Genomic DNA, 21,195 nt, shown 5'->3' with positions numbered 1-21,195 from the left:
CCCTGGTACACAGCAGAATAATACGTGCCTCTCCCGCTGTAGAAGGGTGTGTATTAGCTGGAATGTCTTTATGCCAGGTACAGGCACTGCAATGAGGGTTAGGAACAGGGAATAAGATTTGTGACTAACAATTTGAAGGCAAGAACTGCCTTACAGGTAAAACAATGTCTAAATACTAGTTCAAAGGTCCAGGAAAAGCTGAGGTATGAGTTACTGAGATCAGCAAGTAGTATACCTACGAATGTGAGTGATGGCACCTTTTACTGACTGGTATACAAGGTGTGAGCAATAAACAATTCTTTTTTAATTTTGCAGGCATTATAAACACGATCTTCAAAAAATCTTGTTAGTATGTGCGTTCCTGATGTAAGTTTCCTTTTTCAACTCATTTGAATATTTACTTTATTGTTGACAGTTGAAAAGGTTCTACGTGTTTTGAGTGCTCAGCGAACTTTTTTTTTACTTTCGAAATAGATAGATCAAAGAAGTTGCATTACATTTTGCTTGAAAATTGGAATAAAGTGGCAGCGCCACATTTGAAATGTTGAGTGTGGCTTTTGATGAATCCATTATGAGTAAGACAAGAGTTTAAAATGATATAAATGTTTCAAAGAGGGTCAAGAAGCCATTGAAGATTATGACTACCCTGGACACCCTAGCACATCAGTTATGGTTGATAATGTGGAAGAACTAAAGAAAATTTTTCTGGAAAACTCATCAAATCACCATCAGAGAGGTTGCTAATGATGTCAGCATATCCTTTGGCTACTGCCAAGCAATTTTTTTATGTAGCACCAAAGTTTGTTATGAAATTGTTGAATTTTGACCAAAACTGACATCACGATACATCGTTCCGTAATTGCTAATGAGGTCAACAATGATTCAGAACTTCTAAAGAAGGTTATAATAGGTGACAAAACAATGGTATACAGGTATTATGTCAAAATCAAGGCCCAATCATCCCAATGGAAACTGCCTGAAGAGCCAAAACCGAAGAAAATTCAACAAGTTTGATCACATGTGAAGTTTCTTCTCACTATTTTCTAGGATAGTGAATCACAAGTTTCTGCCTCATGGTCGTACAATCAATAAGAAATACTACCTGGAAGTTATGTGCTGTTTGCACATATCAATCTGAAGAAAACAACCAGAACTGTGGTAAAACCACCCATCGAAATAGCATCACAATATGGCTACCACTCACACTTCAATGCTTCTTCACAATTTTTTTGGCAAAAAACAAAACTCTTAAGTGCGTTCGGTCACCATATTTGCCACACATGGACCACTGCGACTTCTTTCTGTTGCTGAGGCTGAGGAGAACCATGGACGGTCATTGTTTTACCACCATTGATGAGATAAAAACAGAATTGATGAAGAACCTGGACACCATAAAGAAAGAAGAAGCGCTTCCAAGATTGGAAAAAGTGCTGGCCCAAGCGTATTATACCTGAGGGGGATTATTTTGAAGGGGACAAAGTTGACGTTGGCAAATAAAAATTCTTTGAGAGAAACAAACACGTCTGTTACTTTTCGATCACACCTCATGTAACCTCATGTAACACTTCCCATTCCTTTCCTTAGTGGCAAACTGAAACAGCTCACATTCTCAAGCCTTTGCTATACATTGTCATATTCAGGTCTATCTATTTCTTATTTCCATGTAAAAATTTCAATGTAAATTGCACAAATGTTACATCAGTAACCAAGGAATGACCAAAATCATCAAATACTATGGAATGGCTTCACTCATACCTGACGTCTTGCCAACACCATGTCCTGCACCATAAAGTCACAATGGAGGCACGTAGGATCAGGCACCCCAAGGTTCAGTGTTATGTCCTATAGCCTTTTCATTGTGTGTAGATTATGTGTCATCAGTTTTGTACTGCTGCAAATACCACATGCATGCTGATGATCTCCAGTTGTGCCTAAGTGCAAAACCAAGAAACCTAAAGACAGCTATCAAGAATCTCAATACCAACCTGTGTGCACTATCAAAATGTGTACAGGATACATGGTTAAATGTCAACCCATCCAAAACCCAAACAGTACTGTTTGGCCGTTCTAGAGTCATTAGCATGAAATATCAGGAATCCTTACCATTTTTAAGCTTAAACAGGACAAATATCAACTTCTCTCTTACAGCAAAGAATCTACGAGCACTAACAGATGAAAATCTAAAGTGGATGGAGCATGTGCAAGAAGACATCAGCATTGCCACTGTACACTCTCATTACCCAGTTACATATTTCTTTCTAACTAGATCTTCCTCATGTGACTCTTCAAGCTTTCCTGGCAGATATGTTGTAAATAGTCTTCACGGGTTTGCCACCGGATCACATTATGCAAATTCCAGAATATTTCCTCAGAGCAACTGTCTGACATCTTCAGTTGGTTAAACCTTGCTCGTGGCTAGGTACGACTGACGGTATCCACACACCGACACCCCATTTTCAGAACATGTACGAGAAGAATATGCTGCCGTGGAAATCACGCATGCGCAATGATTTGCCCTATTCAAACTCCCTCTCCCGAGAATCTCAGAGCGGCTCTCCCGGACGTGCGCTGTACGCTGCGTTTATCAACAGTGCGGCTAGACATTACTCACCAATGGCTGTACTAGGCCAGTGTTATGACAGGCCTGTTATCGAAGAATCTTGATTTTCAAGTCATGATTTAATAGCAGCCAATGCAGGGCTCCAGGCTGTGCTCAGTTGAAATCCCGTATCCCTGTTGATGAGATTGTCGGCTGTACGATATGTATTGATTCCTTAATGACGCAATCCCAGAAAGATGATGCTGAGGATAAAACTTCCGACTTTTCATAAATCATGCGATGTCCTGATCCAGGTAGTGTTCTGCAATTGCCGACTTTTCCGGTTGACGAAGGCGTATATGACGCTGATGTTCATTGCAGCGTTCTTGTACCGTGCGGCATGTCTGGCCTATATACGCTGTTCCACACTGACAAGGGATCTTGTACACACCACAGTGCTCTGAGGAAATATTGTGGAATTTGCACAACGTGATCCAGCGGCAAACCCATGAAGACTATTTAGATCTTCCTCGTTTCCAAGTTTTCTTAACTGATGCAGTCTCCTTAAATTTACTTTCCCCAGAACTCACTATATCAGAAAACATTTTTTTGTACACTTATAAATTCTTTCTATATCTGCCACTACCATTACCATCATCATCATCATCATCATCATCATCATCATCAGTATTTACTCATATTGCCACTTCAGACACACTGAGCAATTTAATACTACTTGTCATATTGAAATTATTTTTCTTAGGCAACTATGATGTAAAACAGATATTATATGTGTGAAACCCTCATCCGATGTAAGAGGGGGCCTGATGGCTCTAATCAGATCATATTAAATAGACAAAGAAAATCAAGTGTGTCGCCTAACCCATCTACATCTGTACTTTCAATGTTGTCATATGTTACGGTTCTTTTTGTTTCAATTTTCTGTTCAACCCCTGTGATTTCCAAAATTTTTTTAGGGTAAATGATTCCTAAGGACAGTGCTGTTGAACAACTAAAGACACCATTGGAACAATAAAGAGAAACAAAAAAATGGCAGCTTTGACAGTAAAATGGTAAACAATCATGATATATTAGGCATTTCCCACCAATACATAAGAAGCTTGTTCAACAAGATAAGTTTGGTTCTTATATGAGTACAGGACATTAAAAAATTGAAAGGTATTCTTACAGGTGTGTCATGTGTAACTGAACATCCTCTGGAGGTCACAAAAACTGTACAGGTGCATTTAGATGGATACAAGTTAATACCTTGTTACTTTAGATGTAACTTGTGGAAAGGGGGAGTGGCTACACACAAAGAAGAATAAAGTCCCAGGTCACAGACTTCAGTGAATCCGGCACGGAACACCCATTAGACTGCCGTACTTCAGAAAAAGGCTTGGAAACATATAAGACAGTGAAACTTCCTGGCAGATTAAAACTGTGTGCCGGACTGAGACTCGAACTCAGGACCTTTGCCTTTCGCGGGCAAGTGCTCTATCATCTGAGCTACCCAAGCACGACTCACGCCCCGTCCTCACAGCTTTATTTCTGCCAGTACCTCATCTCCTACCTTCCAAACTTAACAGAAGCTCTCCTGTGAACCTTGCAGAATTAGCACTCCTGAAAGAAAGGATATTGTGGAGACATGACTTAACCACAGCCTAGGGGATGTTTCCAGAATGAGATTTTCACTCTGCAGCGGAGTGAGCGCCGATATGAAACTTCCTGGCAGGTTAAAACTGTGTGCTAGACCGAGACTCGAACTCAGGACCTTTACATTTCGCGGGCAAGTGCTCTCTCTACCATCTGAGCTACCCTAGCATGACTCACACCCCATCCTCACAGCTTTATTTCTGCCAGTACCTCGTCTCCTACCTTCCAAACTTAACAGAAGCTCTCCTGCGTACCTTGCAGAATTAGCACTCCTGAAAGAAAGGATATTGTGGAGACATGGCTTAGCCATAGCCTAGGGAATGTTTCCAGAATGAGATTTTCACTCTGCAGGAGGAGTGTGCACTGATATGAAACTTCCTGGCAGATTAAAACTGTGTGTCGGACCGAGACTCGAACTCGGGACCTTTGCCTTTCGCGGGCAAGTGCTTTATCATCTGAGCTACCCAAGCACAACTCATGCCCCGTCCTCACAGCTTTATTTCTGCCAGTACCACGTCTCCTACCTTCCAAACTTAACAGAAGCTCTCCTGCGAATCTTGCAGAATTAGCACTCCTGAAAGAAAGGATGGTAGAGAGGGTAAGCTACTACAAACAGCATAGTGAACGCATTATTGTGGCCAAGATAGACACGAAGCCATGGAGAAGAAATAAAAACTTTGAGGTTCGCTGATGACATTGTAATTCTGTCAGAGACAGCAAAGGACTTGGAAGAGCAGTTGAACGGAATGGACAGTGTCTTGAATAGAGGGTATAAGATGAACATCAACAAAAGCAAAACGAGGATAATGGAATGTAGTCGAATTAAGTCGGGCGATGCTGAGGGAATTAGATTAGGAAATGAGACACTTAAAGTAGTAAAGGAGTTTTGCTATTTGGGGAGCAAAATAACTGATGATGGTCGAAGTAGAGAGGATATAAAATGTAGACTGGCAATGGCAAGGAAAGCGTTTCTCAAGAAGAGAAATTTGTTAACATCGAGTATAGATTTCAGTGTCAGGAAGTCGTTTCTGAAAGTATTTGTATGGAGTGTAGCCATGTATGGAAGTGAAACATGGACGATAAATAGTTTAGACAAGAAGAGAATAGAAGCTTTCAAAATGTGGTGCTACAGAAGAATGCTGAAGATTAGATGGGTAGATCACATAACTAATGAGGAGGTATTGAATAGGATTGCGGAGAAGAGAAGTTTGTGGCACAACTTGACTAAAAGAAGAGATCGATTGGTAGGACATGTTCTGGGGCATCAAGGGATCACCAATTTGGTACTGGAGGGCAGTGTGGAGGGTAAAAATCGTAGAGGGAGACCAAGAGATGAATACACCAAGCAGATTCAGAAGGATGTAGGTTGCAGAAGGTACTGGGAGATGAAGAAGCTTGCACAGGATAGAGTAGCATGGAGAGCTGCATCAAACCAGTCTCAGGACTGAAGACCACAACAACAACAACAAAAAGGTATCCTTATCAATCAAGTTTAACAAACAAAGAAGATGCAAAATTTCAGAGAATTTTAAATGCTGACTCAGTTACACTATTCGGAGAGAATTTACACGATGAAAAATGGGAAGAAGTTTACCAAGGACACAAAGCAGACGAGAAATTTTTCTTCTTTCTTAAAAACCATTCTTACCACATTTTGAACACTGTTTTCCTTCACAATGGGACTGCAACATTTACAATGTAAGCTGAGAAAAATGGTGACTAACATCTGGGATCAAAATATCTTGAACTACGAAGAGAGAGCCTTATTTAATGCAAGGGACTTGCTCTAATCAAGACTTAAAACTGTGCTATGAGCAGAATGCAAATTTTTTCAGCATGTCAACAAAATGGCAAAAACCCTGTACTATGCACAAAATATTCAAAACTATAAGAACAAGCCAAGGTCAATTTGGAGGACTGTTGGGCATTAAACAAATAAACTTGGTAAGGTAAATTATACTGCAGTCCCGCATGACAATAGTAGCAAGACACAGGGTGTGAAGTTCAAACGATTGTCAACTACATTCCATGAAATCCTCCTAAACAGTAGCTCCAAATACGGGGTCCAAGGAAAGCATATCCAATAGACCTGCTTACACAGGAAATGCATACTCCATCACCTGTCACGTTGGTGCAAAACTAGAGGATATTGATAAAGGACCCAAACACATCCATAGCAACACAGCTGGGAGAATAATTGAAAAAGTTTACAACTGGTTCACAGCCAACAATTGAATCCTTAATTTTGCAAAAACTCATATTATTCAGTGCCAAACAAATAAAAGTGACTCATAGGTATCAGAGTTAGATATCAATGGATACACACTGGATGAGGCTCAAAGTGTGAAGTCAGATAATAAACTGAGGTGGGCAGCAGCATGTTGATAGTCACTGTGTTGACCTGCAGACAGGACTACTAACATACTTTGAAAACTTTCCTCAATTCTGTCTTACGGCATCTGGGACACTGTACCAACGTTGAAAAAATTATTTGCTCAACAGAGGTGTGCAAATAGAATATTGTGTAAAGTTGACAACAGAACATCTTGTAGCAGCCTCTTCAGTGACCTAGGGATTCTTACACTTATACAATAATACATATATCCCCAATGATATTTGGGGTTAATAACAAGAGCAAATTTAGAATGAACTCAGCAATCCATGATCAAAATACTAGAAGTAGAAATAATTTCCATCTATACTATGCATTCCTCTCTAGGTTTCAGAACAGAGTTTTGCTGCTGGACAAAAATATGCAAACAGCATGAGAAATACACAGTTAAACATAAATGCTAGGCAAGCCTGCAGCTTGTGTTGCTGTATTTGATCATGGATAGCACATATGCAATGTCCTCAATATGTTTCAAATGCCAGTCTTGGTCTGAACAGTGTCCTGTGTAGTCGTGAGTGCACTATTTCAGGGCTAAGTGAATCCAAACATGTGCAAATTGTTGGTGCTCGTATGGTAGGTGCTTTCACAAACAAGGTAGCCAAAGTGTTTGGTGTTTCAATAGGTGTTGTATCGAGGACTTATACAGCAAACAAGGAAAGTGGAAAAACATCACCTGGTAAATTAGAGCACAAAAAAAGTGTTTGTTGAGTGATCCAGTATCATTGAAGAGGATTGTGACAAAAAATTGGAGAACAGCAGCTGCAAAAGCCATTGCAGAACTGAATGTTACACTTGCAAGCTCTGTCAGCTCCATAAGTAGGAAACTGCAAGGTGAACAGGAATTCCAAAACAACTCATCAGACACACGGATGCCAGTAACAGGAAAATGTGGTGTTTGAGTCATGAAACCTAGACTATGGAGCAATGGAAGAAATTTATTTGGTCAGATGAGTCTTGTTCCACACCGTTTCCAAATTCTGACCAAATTTACATCCCAAGAATGAAACAAGGCGAAGATTCGGTGTGAATTTGGACAGCCATATAATCGTATTCCATGGGCTCCATGGTTGCTCTGCAAGATCAGATTATGATTAAGGCTTACTGTGTGCCAATTTTGGCTGACCAGGTCCACCTCATGGTACAGTACTTGTCCACCAATAGTGATTCTCCCTGTTAACAGAGCTCGTATAATCCAGGACTGGTTTTTTGAGCACAAGGATGAACTTTCCCATTTCTTCTGGGCACCACAGTCTCCACACATCAATATTATTCAGCCATTGCGGTCATCTTTGGAGAGAAGAGTGTGTGATCACTATCCAGCTCCATCATCATTACCTGAACTTCCCACTACTTGGCAGGAAGAAAGTTATGATATTCCCTATAAAATCATACAGTACCTGTAATTATCCATTGAGGTGACTGGATATTGTTTTGAATGGCAATTGGTTTCCTACACCTTGTCAGACATGGTGATGCATTGTTTTCGAGGCGTTTAAATAGTCTAGTCCAACCCCTATATGTTCTGGAGCAAAAGTCTATCAAAGGTTGCCGGTGGAGATCTGGATGGAGACTGAACATCCCTGCCCTGAATACTTCAACCCAATAATGTAAATTGTGGGTAATTCTAATACTTGTATTAAGACAGATCGTGACTATGCCAGTACACCCACAGCAGATGGTGGTCTGTATAAAGTTACATAAATGCTTTGCTTGATGTATTAAATAAAAACAGCAGCCAAGTAATAAGGTAGGAGGAATAGTGTTAGTTTCTTTTTCTTTTTTTCCCCCTCCCCAAAGTAACTTTTTCTTTTGACATACTTACATACAGTACTCTAGAAGCAAGTATCATTATCAATTTGAGTAGATTAGCACTAACCATAATTTCTCGCTAGTATACTTTACATCATTACCCAGCAGCAGTTGCTTCTGCTTGTCAATGTATAACTTTACTTTTCCACTTTGCCAAACTCCAACAAGTGGTTCATGTGGATCGACGCCGAACTATTCACGACCTTGCGGATGAAGTGAGTATTGGTTATGGAACATGTCAACGAATTTTGACTGATGGATTGGGCTTGCATCATGTCGCCGCAAAATTCATGCCAAGGATCTCGACTGCCGATCAGAAGGCACAGCATGTTGAAGTGTGCATGGACCTTCGTCAGACCGCATCTGATGATCCAACCTTCTTATCACAGGTCATCACTGGCGACGAGAGCTGGATTTATGGTTATGAGCCAGAGAGAAAGCAACAATAATCCCAATGGAAGAGCCTGGGCTCTCTAAAACCCAAAAAAGCGAGGCACGTGAAGAGCAAAGTGAAGAGCATGATCATCATTTTCTTTGATACCAACGGAACTGCTCACAAAGAATTCATCCCACCCAACCAAACAGTGAATTCCACATGCTACTGTGACATTTTGCGACGGCTCCTTGAAAACGTGCGGTGATGACAGCCCAAACTTTGGCGTCAAGGGAACTGGCTGCTGCATCATGACAACATGCCCTGTCACACGTCCTTGCTCACCAGTGCCTTTTTGGCAAAAAACATGACGGTTGTACCCCACCCACCGTACTAGCCATATTTGGCTCCTTGTGACTTCGCGCTATTACCAAAACGTAAAATGTCAGTTCGACATTCTAGAGAGGATTCAAGAAGCATTGCTGGCGGTGATAAACATCCTCAAAGAACAGGACTGATGGGAACTACTTCGAGGGTGATGGTGACCATTAGTCCAAAGGTAAGGTTTTCAACAGATGGCAGCACCAGTCCCGAAAATTTTGGATAGCACCTTGTACTTCCCTGGTGTGCATCTGGCTTTATGGGCAGTAGTTTTGAGGATCACTTCTGCTACCCTTCTTGTGGATAGGTGTGACCTGCACTTTCTTGTAAGCACTGTGCAAATTTTCTTGTTCAGTGGGTCCATGGTATATTATGGTTAAAAGAAGGCCTAACACAGCTACAGTTTCTGTAAAGAATCTGACAGGGTCTTACTGAGTTCTGGGAAACTTAATTAATTTGTTTATTCATCTGTTAGATGCTTCTAAACAACACAGACACTAATAATTCCTGTATCACTTATTTTTGCAATGATTTAAAAATTAAAATGGGGGGGGGGGGGGGGGGGGTTACTTTTACATCTTCCTTTGTGATGGAATACTTGAAAATGGAATTTTTTGAGAAAGGTCTTTAAATAAGATTCTGCTATGGAAGTCCTTGATGGCTTCACACATTGCCCCTTTGATACCCAAACATATTTTATTTAGTATATCTATCTACAGCTCTATACTTCATTTTATTTATTTATATGTTTGTTAAAAATGTAGTGGTCATCAATTCTGTCTGTTATTCTTATATCCTCACATCATGAACTGTGAAATGAAATTATCGTATGGCATTTATTGGCCGGAATATCCCCTTCAGGGTTCAGCCGCTGTATTGCAAGTCTTTTTAGTTGACACCACTTCAGCGACTTGTGTGTCAATGATGATGAAAATGATGATGAAGGACACTCAATACCCCATCCCCTGCCGGGAATCGAACCCAAGCCCCCTTGTGTGGTAGGCAGTAACACTACCGTTGCGCTACGGAGGTGGATATCAAGAACTGTTTTTCTCCAGCACTCCATCAAATACTTTCCCAAATGTGAGCCACAGCTCCTCCACACACTTCCTACCCAGGGCAAAATGTTTCATGTTCCTCCTTGGTGCATATTTATCTAGTTTACTCTTTCTACTTATTCTAGTTGCTGTTTGTGCTTTGATAATTATTGTTGCTGCCATGACCTCATAGTTTCAAAAGGGATATCCTCACAGAGGTCAGGCCTGTCTTTTGCAATGAAGAGATCAATACACATTAGAATGGAACAGCTCATGGCAAAGATCTGAAAAAAAGTGATAATTGTGGTTTTTGACACCACTACTGCAGTGTGGATGCACAGAAGGCGATGTAGCACATCCACATGTTATCCTCATCCAATATGTAAACTGTTCCATTCCACTAGTATTTAATCAGTTCACTGAAACTTCACATTTACACTTCGTTGCCAGATAAGGGTAGAATGTGTAACACATGAAGTTCTATTTTGCAAAGTATGACTCCATAAGTACTACATATGTTAACATATGTTTCAAACAAATGTTTGGCTTTTTGACAAACAATATCTCATTCATGATTCATACGAAACTGCTGATCATAATGGTCTATTACCCAGTATTGTTTCCCAAAATTCTGCACTCTCTTGATTTCTTAACACTGATTGAGCATAAAAGAACAGTTTTACAGAGATATGACCTTGACGAGTGGTAGACATGAAATATAATTTTTATTCAGTGTTAATTATCCGAGATTAAGTATCTCCTTCAATATTTTTCACTATCTGCAACCAGAAATGTAACTTTTAAATTGCAGGTATCCAGGAATGCATCTTGATAAGAAAAAGTTTTTAAGTCACATAGATACATCTTTGCAAAAAGGAGTGAAAAATTATGCAAATGAATGCCCAATGGAGTCCCTATCACCTTCTATACAGAATTCGTGGCCGAATTTGATCTTGTTTCAACCATAACATACTGCACATTCACAGCACAAAAAGAAAGTGTCCAATAATTGGAAAAAAGTGCAGGTCACACTCATAACACAAAGAGTAGTAGAAATCTTACAAAAAAATATTCCCAACACCAATGACATCAATTTGTCATAAAACTTTAAGGAATATTGTGAGCTCAAATGTAAAGAGGTAGCCCAAACAGATTATCATCTTCCATGCCACTGTGAAAACATCTCACACTTTTCAAATGTGACATCCTTAGTGCCATTTATCAAAGCAATCAAATGGATGCAGATTTTCTGACTTCCAAAAAGCATTTGACTTTATATAATGCCAATATTGATTAACAAAAATATCGTCACATGGAGAATCAAATGTAATCTGTGAGGAACTAACAAGAATATGAAAAAGATAGGTTGCACTCACAGCATAGAGGTGGTGTTGAGTGGCATACAGGCATACTAAAAGGAAGACTGCTACATAATAAAAGTTACTGAACTAAGTCCTTCATCAGCTATACATAAAATTTTGTTTGGATAGTAAGTGGAATGATCACATAGGCATAGTCATAAGTAAAGCAAGTGGCAAACCAGGTCACTGATTGGAAATTCAAGTAGTCTATGAAGTAGAGAGACCCATTCTAGAATACTGTTTACGTATGTGGGACCCACACTAAGTAGAGCTAACACAGTATATTGAAGATATGCAAAGGAGAAAAACACAAATAGTGACAGGTTTGTCTGACTCAATACAGTGTCACGGAAATGGTGAAAAGCCTGAACTGACAAACACTTTAAGAAAGATGCCAATAATTCTGCTGAAGCCTACTTACAAAGTTCCACAAAAAACAATATAAAGTGACAACTTTAGGGATATAGTACTGACCCCACATTACATATTGTGCCTGTAGGGACCACAAAGACATGGTTAGGCTATTTACAGCCCACAAACACATATTTAAGCAGTCACTAGTCCAATGCTCAACACATCTTATGAAACCACGACAACAAAAACCCATGATAATTTACGAATGTCTGATGAAATGTGCTTCCTTGCAATAGCACAGAAAGAGTGGAGACAAAACTTTGTATCATTATATGCTTCACTAAAACTTTTTTTCTCACAGTGAAGATAAGTTTTCCATTTGCCGCTGGACTCTGTATATTGCAACACTATCTATTAGCACTTAATGTTAAAATAAATTTCAACCATAATTTCAAAATTTCCAGTGTACAGAAAAAATCGACTTCACAGTCAAACATAATAATGTGCTATCTCAGAATTAATCATTCCAAATACAATGAAATCCAACAAAATTGACTATAGCTAATAGATACACAACAAAATAGGATTCACCATATTTCAGCACCTCCAAATCCTAGTTGTCTCCAAAGCAAAGCACTTAACAAACATCTCAGAAATTTATTTTTGTGTACTGCTAAAGCATGCCTTACAACAAGTGAAATTTTTATTATACGAAACTGCTACTGACCTGCTGACTGGGTTTTTGCATCTAAATGGACTCAAATAATAGATCTCTTAAGAAACCATTGGTTACTTTTAAATCATTTACAATACTCCACAACTAAATGACTACTTTATAATTCCATCATTCAGTAGACTACTAGAAAATTTCTGAAGCCATAAAAATACAGTATGACTGTGGCCATGTCATAACTTAGTTACTGCACCCATGAAGAACTGAAAATTCTCTGCGTTCTAACAATTATGGTTTAATTCACTGAGGTCCATAAATATGGTTTAATTCATTGAGGTCCATAAACCCCACAAGAAAGCAAATCATAGACACATATTTTGTACAGGGTATTAGCACTTAACTGTAAGTATACAGCTGAAAGCTATGGAACTCTTAGAGTTGCGATTACCAGGTAAGCAGTGGTTTTAAGCCAAGTGCATGGCTCAGCAATGTCACCTACGATTTCAGCTATTTGGGAAAAGCTCTTGGGAAAGAAGTTCATTCGATAATAGCAGGGAGTTCTGGCATCAGTTTGGAGAATACCATTAGTTACAGGTCTGCAACTGAGGGTGATACAGGCACGTTGTTGAGAATGTTCCGAATACTTGTGCGAAGACTGTGTCATCCTCTTCACTGTATAATAGGCCCTCCAAACATTCTGTGGAACTTTTTAATGCAGAGCTTGAAAAACTGCTCATGGGAGAGGAACATTCACATGCATGTATAACTGATGCAGCACTTCTCACTTAATCATATCACACATTGTATGGTTTGTATATTAATACTTCTGCTAAGGGGCTAATTGACTGGCACGGTTAATTGCAAGAAGCAGTATCCATCCTATCCCAGTGGATTTCAATGGGTCTCCTTGGCCTTTAGTTAGGGTAAATTCATGTACAGGGCAGAGCTGCAGAGTAAGTGTGGTTACTGTTGAAACAGCTGCTAGCAAAACAACAACTTACAGCTTCAACAAAGCCTCAGATATTAAAGAAAATGCATTTACTGCCTTTCTTCAAGCATCATAGTCTCATTAATAAATAGTATGAACTACTTGCATCCATATAGTAAATTGACAGAGTAGATGGAATGTTAGTAGATTTGTTGTCCATATCAGAACTCTGCATGGAAATCACTGGTATGGAACAGATTCATCTTGAAGGGTTCAAGGTCATATTGCACTACTATAGAACCAAACAATGGAAATTCCAGGTTGGAACGTGTTATCTCTACTGCAGAACCAGTAAGAAAAAAAGTGGGGTGGAAAAAAATGGAGTTAAGTACCACAGCCTACAGGTTAATGAATATTATGCTGAACAACTCTTTGAACACTATGTCACAATACTAGTTTGTTGTAAAGGCAAGCTTGCAAAAATGACAAAAAAATCTTGAATGTTATAAAGCAGCTAGAGGCAGGGGTCACAGAAGTGTCCGATTGTCCGATCCCAAGCGTCGTCTTTGACCCGTGACGTAAAGACATTGTGGTGTGTGACGTCATGATGGCGAGGAGTTTGGTTTGCGAGTGTGGCGTATTTGTAGATGTCATCGTGTTGTGGTTTGTTGTGCCCTCTGGTGGTATGTTCAGGGTTTTCATTTGTGTGGTGTAATCGGCTCAGTTTGCTGTTGCTCATTATCGAGTATTGTTCGAGTGTGTTTGTAGTGGAATTCGTTTCAATGAATTAACGATTTTGTGGTTTTGTGTGAAGGTTAATTTAGTGTTGTTCACTGTATGTCATGTGGTATTTTTATTAAATTTAATCGGTTGTTGTTTTTTGTTCAGGAATGGATATGACAGACAAAATTAACAGTGCGCGTCTGAGGGCTATGATGGGGAACACTCCTTTAGAACTCATTAAGTTTTTGCAGCTTTTCGGCTTAATTGCCGAGGTTGTCAAATGCTGCATTTGCGGCGAAGAAATGAAATTGGCTAAAGTTCCGGCATCTCGGACCAGGGACGGTCGGAAAAACGACATTTGGCGTTTCATACGGCGCGGTACCTGGGTCGAGAAGTCTAGGTTGGGCATGCGCGAGATTATGCTGGTGACTTACTACTTTTGTTATAGATCGCTACACAGTTTTTGCACACATGAAACTGGTGTGAATGAGAGGAGTGTGCTTGATTGGCTTTCTTTTTGCCATGAAGTGTGTTCCGAGTTCATTAAGTACAGGGGTAAGCTGAGGGGAGGGGGGGGGGGGGGCATAGGGTTGTTGTGGAGGTGGAAGAGTCACAGTTTGGGAAAAGGAAGTATGGGAGGGGTAAGTATGTGGTTGGTCTCTGGGTGTAGGGGGCTGTTGTTCCGGGGGGTGGCTGTTCTGAATGTGTTTTTAGGGTTGTGGAAGGGAGGTCTAAGGCCAAATTAGTGGGGTTAATTGAGCAGTACATAGAATCGGGGTCCACAGTAGTTTCAGCTGCATTTTCTTCATATAGGGGCTGGGGTGGGAGGGGATTCCATCATTTAGTAGCTAACCATAGCTTAGAGTCCAAAAGTTATGAGACGGGGGCTTGCACCAATACGATAGAGGGGATGTGGGGGTTGTTAAGTCAGTTCTTGGGAGGGGGAAGAGGCGCTCTTCCAACCCTCAGTCTCATTTAGATAAGTACTGTTGGCAGAAGAGTGTCCCTGAGGGCTATTGTGTTTTTCGGGTTTTCTTATGGGCTGTCAGTAAAATGTATAGGCCAAAGTGGTTGGTTAGGGTGGTCTGGGTAGGTGGATGGGTGGCTGCGGCTCAGGGTGGGGTGGGTGGTTTATTTTGTGTTAGTGTTTGTGAGGAGGAGGGGGGGGGGGGGGGGGGAGTGTTGGTTTGTGTTTTAGCTGTGGATGATGTATTTTGTTGAGTTGTAGTGTGTGACTGAGATTTTTTTATGTTGCATTTGGTTTTGGTTTGTGGGTTTTTTATTTTGGGGTGAGAGTGGGAGGTTGGGTTGGTTGGGCGGGGGGGGGGGGGGGGGGGGCAGGGGGGTTGGGTTGGGTCTTTCTTTCGGTTGAGTATTTTTTTGTTGGTTTGTGTGTGTGTGTGTGTGTGTGTGGGGGGGGGGGGGGGGGGTGTACACGTGTGCGCACGTGCGTGCGGTGGCCAACCTAGTTTGTGGTGCTGGAACTGTCTTTTGGTAAGTTTTTATTGTTTTGTTTTCGGTTTGTGTGTTGTGTGTTGCGGTCTAGGGAAGTGTTTCATTGAAATGTGTGGCTGTGAAGGTTGGTATTGGTATTGGGAGATGTGTTTGAGTTACATAGGTCAAGGGAAGTGTTCGATCCCAATTTAAAGGATCGGGAGCTGCCGTAGAGCTATATAGGTCAAGGGAAGTGTTTGATCCCAATGTGTGGCAGTGTATTGGGAGATGGGATCTGGAGCTGCTGTTGAGCTATGTAGGTCAAGGGAAGTGATCGATCCCAATGTGGCGGTGTATGTTGGTATTTGTATTGGGAGATGGGATCCAGAGCTGGTGTACAGCTATATAGGTCAAGGGAAGTGTCTGATTCCAGGTGATATTGTGTTTAGTGGTATTTGGGGAGTTTCGTGATGTCGTCTTTTTTCGTCATTTTGCGTGGCTTTGTGTGGGGGTGGGTGTCTAAATTTGATTGTATTTAGTTTGTCCCCACCCAAAAAACTCCTATTTCCCTCCCTTGTCCCGTTGGTGTCATTAGGCTTTTTGTGGAACATGTGTGGGTTCGTTTTTCGATGTATTTTCGTCCTCATAATGTGTACGTAATGAATTTATATGCGCCATATTGGAATCGTGGTTTATGGTCGTTTCCGCTATATTTGTGATGTCATGGGTCAAAGCAGACGGGCGGGATCGGACGCTTCCGTGTTTCCAGAGGCAGTTTTAATAAGGCTATGCTCACTTAAGTGGGTAAACACTGTTTACGAAAACTTTAATGCTGATTTACTGTCAGACAGTTCTAGCTACTAAGGACACCTAGTGCTTCTGACGTCCAGTTTTGAATTATTTGTCACAGTAAAATTCTCCAAGACAAATGCAAGGCAAAGTGCAACAGCCACCACAATTTGTTTTTACATGTAAAAATCTTCAGTGTCTGCTTCTCTCTGCATCTTCAGTGATTTAGACATAAAACCAATAAACAATGTTTATTGACCATGGTAGTCAAATATTAACAACACAAATCTACTGGTGTCAGCTAGGGATCATAGGAGAAAAGATTTGTATTAAAAAACAAAAATAATGATTTCTTCACTATGTTTCGATTGAAACTGAGAAACAACACAGGGAAGATATTCATAAAGCAGCCAGTTGCAAGATTTAACTCTCTCTTAAACCTGTTTCTATAGCTCTTTCAGTCTTGTTTGTCTATGACTCACTTTGTGAATGAATTGAATATATCTTAATAACACCCATCTATAAAATTAGAAATAGGCAATCTACCTTCAAAAGCATACCCATTTCACTCCTTACAGTTTTCCATATTTTTAAGAGGCCTACGACAGAATATTAACTCATAACTGGGCAGAACACTTTAAAGTACTTTGCAGTTTGGCTTTTGTAATAGTATTCCAAACAAAGCATGCAAACACTGAATGTAAATCTACAGATAATTTTATAAAAAACAGTGGCTATTGTATTTTTTTAAATTTTTTTTTAAGCTAGATACAATTACCAGTTTCTTTATGTTAGATGGAGCTTGTTAAACACCTTAGCACAATACTACATTGCTCCACATTGAAATGTGGACAAGGGGGCACAAAATCTACAAGAAAATTATATATGGGTATTGTCTTGTATTGTGACTGTGTAGATAAAAGTTCAGTTGAAACTGATCTGTACTGACAGCAAGAAAACTCACTGAGTAGTAAATGTACCGGGTAGTGAGTAATAATTCTGAGCTCCTTTAACTCTTCTGTGAGACGTTTCATTATCAGCTTCACGCAATATTCATAAAGCTAAACAGATGCTTTATTTACCTTAGGTGCACAGCCCCAGAAGACAATAAAGAGTAAAAATATGCAATAAAAGGAACACGAAGAGCATCCAATGAGGCAGGCAGAAGCTGCATCATACAAGACTACTTCTACACAGATCACAATGGTAAGCAAAGTACATATTTTGACAAAGAAACACCTACAGCTTTTATTTTCTTGGTGTCATAGCTCTCCTACACTACTTTAATTTGAGGTTCCGGTAGTAATGTGAAACCCAAGAACCCCAGCCTATCCAAGTTATTTATTGGCAGGTTACACCAAGTGAGTTGCATAACCATTTCTTGCAAGAGCAAATTCACTTTAATGCAGATCACTTTTATTTAAAAATATCCTTACTGGGTATGGAGAGCAGCTGAGTGTTTACTACTTCCCTCAGTTATTATTTTAATATTTCAACTCAAGAGAAATATCTCACCAAGATGGGCTAAACAGAATTTTGTTCTGCAACACTGCAATACCAGAATTATCTCAGAAGTGCAGACATGTGACTATCTACAGTATTATTTATTATTATTATTGCCCCCCCTCCCCCCCACCAATGTACCAAAAATGCAAACAATCCTACCATAAGAACCAGGTACACCGTAAACGCACTTTAGCCTTGAATTCTGTAACAAGAGCTGTCAAGAATATGATTCTGACAAATTTCAGTCAGTTTAAAAAATCTTATTCCCTCAGTTATTTAATGTATTTTATTACGGATGCTACTTATGAATAAAATACTTCAGAAATGTCACATTTATTTTCTTTGCCAAAAAGTTTTTCATGTTAAAGTCAAATTTCTTAATTACTACTACTGTGCTTAATCATCTAAATGACTGCAATGGTTCACTCAGCAGTTCTTTTTCTAAACTGTATTAGTCTGCACCACACATCTAGCAATCAAATAAATACAAACCTTAGTATTTGCTGGTATTCTTTGAACGTGTACTAACGCCAGTTTGCGACTGGTTCCATCACTCTTTGTAAGACCAGCAAAAAATATTTGACACCATCCATCACCACACACTAATACCAAAGCATTTTTTCCGCAGTTGAAAAGGTCACCAACACAAACTGCTGTTATCATACCCAAACCGTTAATTGTCTGCCATTTCTTTTCTGCTTTAAAAATTGATAAATTACCGTCAGTGCTTCCAAGAATTAGTTCATGATGGCCATCATTATCAACATCTCCCAGTGTCATAGCATTTGGAAAAACGTTACCAGATAACTCAAATTCTAAGCGATTAACAAAACAAACAGCTCTCATGTTACTACTGGGGTTGACTTCTCTCTACTGTAACTGACGCTAGTGCCCGCACAAAATTGTTTGAAAGCGTATTACTTCAGTCCTAGTGGCTTTCGTCCCTCAGGAATGTCATGCTTCAGATTCTGCCAACGATGTGGTGGCCAGACTATGTGAGATGCCTTCGCTGTTACTAAACCTACTGATATGGGACCAAAGGAATTTGAATCCAAAGAATGACCTGTATGATCACCCTCTACCCAACAATGTCCTTCGGGGATCGTAACGTAAGGTTTCTTATACCCTAACGTCTTAATCACGTCACCTTCAATACCAACAACCCTTTTAATTATCTTCTGATCTGGATCCTTGGGCGAAATTAGTGAAATAATTTCGCCTCTGGCAATATTATAGGTTCTAACTGCCCACCTATTAAGGAAAACATAGTCCACTTCATCACAATTAGGGTTTAATGAAGGCTGCATCGAAATTCCTTCGACTCTTGCAACATAACCCACCGAGTCGAAAAGTGTAATTCCAACAGGAATTCCGAATAAAACAGATCGCAAGATCAAACGTAGTTTCATATGAGATATTTAAAACGGCAGCAAAATAAAAAATAGCCTAAAATGAAATAATATGGTACAAGTATGATGTCATAAATCACAGAGAAAATAAAAATTCAAAATCTTTCAAAAAACGGACTGCAAAAATTAAAGCCTTTAGCTGAAACCCATTTTTCCATAAATTTGTTTAATGACGTCACTTAAGTTAACACTTGTGACCATCACATTTATCACAGCTAGTCAGCTAATGTTTACATGGCCATTTTGAATCCCCACAATCCACATTATCCACCATGCACTGGTAACATTGCCCCACTTAAATTCCCACGAGCTAGGAGAACCACACAAAACTTCTCTGCTGCAAAAAAATTTGCGAATTCGAAAGATGAACCACACTATTGAAACAATGATCAGAACTAGTGTTTATATTTCACTGTATCAAACAATTTTGTCCTAGACGCACAACCAACAACACCAATGAAATTTTTGAAGAATTTTGTAGAGATGTTCGTAAAAGAACTTCTTGCTACTGGTTAATAAGTTAATTGCAGTTGTCCCGTCCATCAGCTTTGTCTGTTTAGTATTACGTCGCGGCGTGTTGCTATATTTCAATATCTATTCCAGGGGTTTGTTGTCAGCTGGCTACGCACAGCAACACATTTTCCTAGGTTCTCACCTTTGAGATTCTCAGGTTGTTTTCACCCGTCAACAACTCCGATCGCGACTATAATGGCCTACATATTTCAGATATTTAAGGCAAACAATTGTTTTTATTCTGTACATTAATTTCCAAATACTTAAAAGTTTTCCTTTAAATGTAATCAGCTAAATTATTGTAATAATGTGCATATATTTATTTGTTTGCTAGTCATCTGTGTTACGCCCTTTCTGTATGTTCAATAACACCTGTACAACCTGTGCGGTATTATAAAATGAGCTAAAAAATAAATCATTCAACAGTGCAATATCTCATTTTTGCTACCTACCTGCTGCTTACTCAACAATTGTATTCTGTAGTCAGTGTAGCAAGTTCGTACGCCTTTAATATGGCTTCTTCTTGTGTCATGCGTGGATATCGTGTAAAAATAACGCTTATAAACTAGTGTGACAGATGTTGTATTTGTCTAATTTTACGTCAGCAGTCTCCATAGAAGCGACACCTTAGGGCACTAAATAGTAGTCGAACTAATTTGCTCAAGACCCAATACTGACAATGTGGAGCGGCAGCTCGGGTCACATACGTCACATACTGTATGTAGAGTCTGCTCAGGATACGGTGGCCGATGTGCAGTGACCAATTTTCGTCCAAAGCGCTGGGCGAGATTATTCATTTGTTCGGAAGGTGAGGCCAAGATTATTTGCCCGTTTTCGGCCGATCGGCTACACGCGGCGATGACAGAATCAACACTTCAATCTTTCTCAAACGAGTCTACAGAAAATAATTGTTTCAGTTTCATGGAGACGTGCCCATTATTTCATTAATGGTGATAGTTATTGAGATATTTGCAATTGAGGAAGACATTGCATGCAATTCAAAAAAGTTTGCACTGGAAAATAGGGTCTCTACGATTTTGCGCTTGGTGCTATTACACAATATGTTGCTGCTTATTAACTTCAGCTAACATAATGAATTTTTCTTTAGACTTGGATGCAGGTTTCTTTGTGTCACCAATTTCGAAAAAACTGATCTGATGTAGCACACTCATTTGTGATCGCGTGTGCCAGCTATTAAGCCAGAATGAAATATCCACAACATTCCTCATTTCATAAACTGATGGATATGTCGAAATGAGATTTTGGCAAATGATAGCACACTAAAAGGAGGGTATTTTGCCACATGACTATTATACAA

The 21,195-nt window shown here is 39.7% G+C and overlaps 2 protein-coding genes across 2 annotated transcripts in view; both read right to left on the bottom strand.

The window, feature by feature from the left end:
- LOC124615442 (KICSTOR complex protein ITFG2-like) overlaps positions 1–18,801 on the bottom strand; it is a 53,416-nt gene extending 34,615 nt beyond the window's left edge. Inside the window, exon 1 of the mRNA XM_047143332.1 lies at positions 18,448–18,801. Within this exon, the coding sequence (XP_046999288.1) occupies positions 18,448–18,801 (354 nt within the window). The remainder of the gene's footprint in view (positions 1–18,447) is intronic.
- Positions 18,802–18,872: 71 nt separating this feature from the next.
- Positions 18,873–19,675, bottom strand: LOC124615443 (mitochondrial inner membrane protease subunit 2). The gene has a single exon (XM_047143334.1). The coding sequence runs from the start codon at positions 19,362–19,364 to the stop codon at positions 18,873–18,875; it is 492 nt and encodes a 163-aa protein (XP_046999290.1). The 5' UTR covers positions 19,365–19,675.
- Between the last annotated feature and the right edge of the window lie 1,520 nt (positions 19,676–21,195).

Source organism: Schistocerca americana, chromosome 5 (assembly GCF_021461395.2).
Source record: "Schistocerca americana isolate TAMUIC-IGC-003095 chromosome 5, iqSchAmer2.1, whole genome shotgun sequence".
NCBI lineage: Eukaryota > Metazoa > Arthropoda > Insecta > Orthoptera > Acrididae > Schistocerca > Schistocerca americana.
This window is presented reverse-complemented; position numbering and strand designations above follow the sequence as displayed.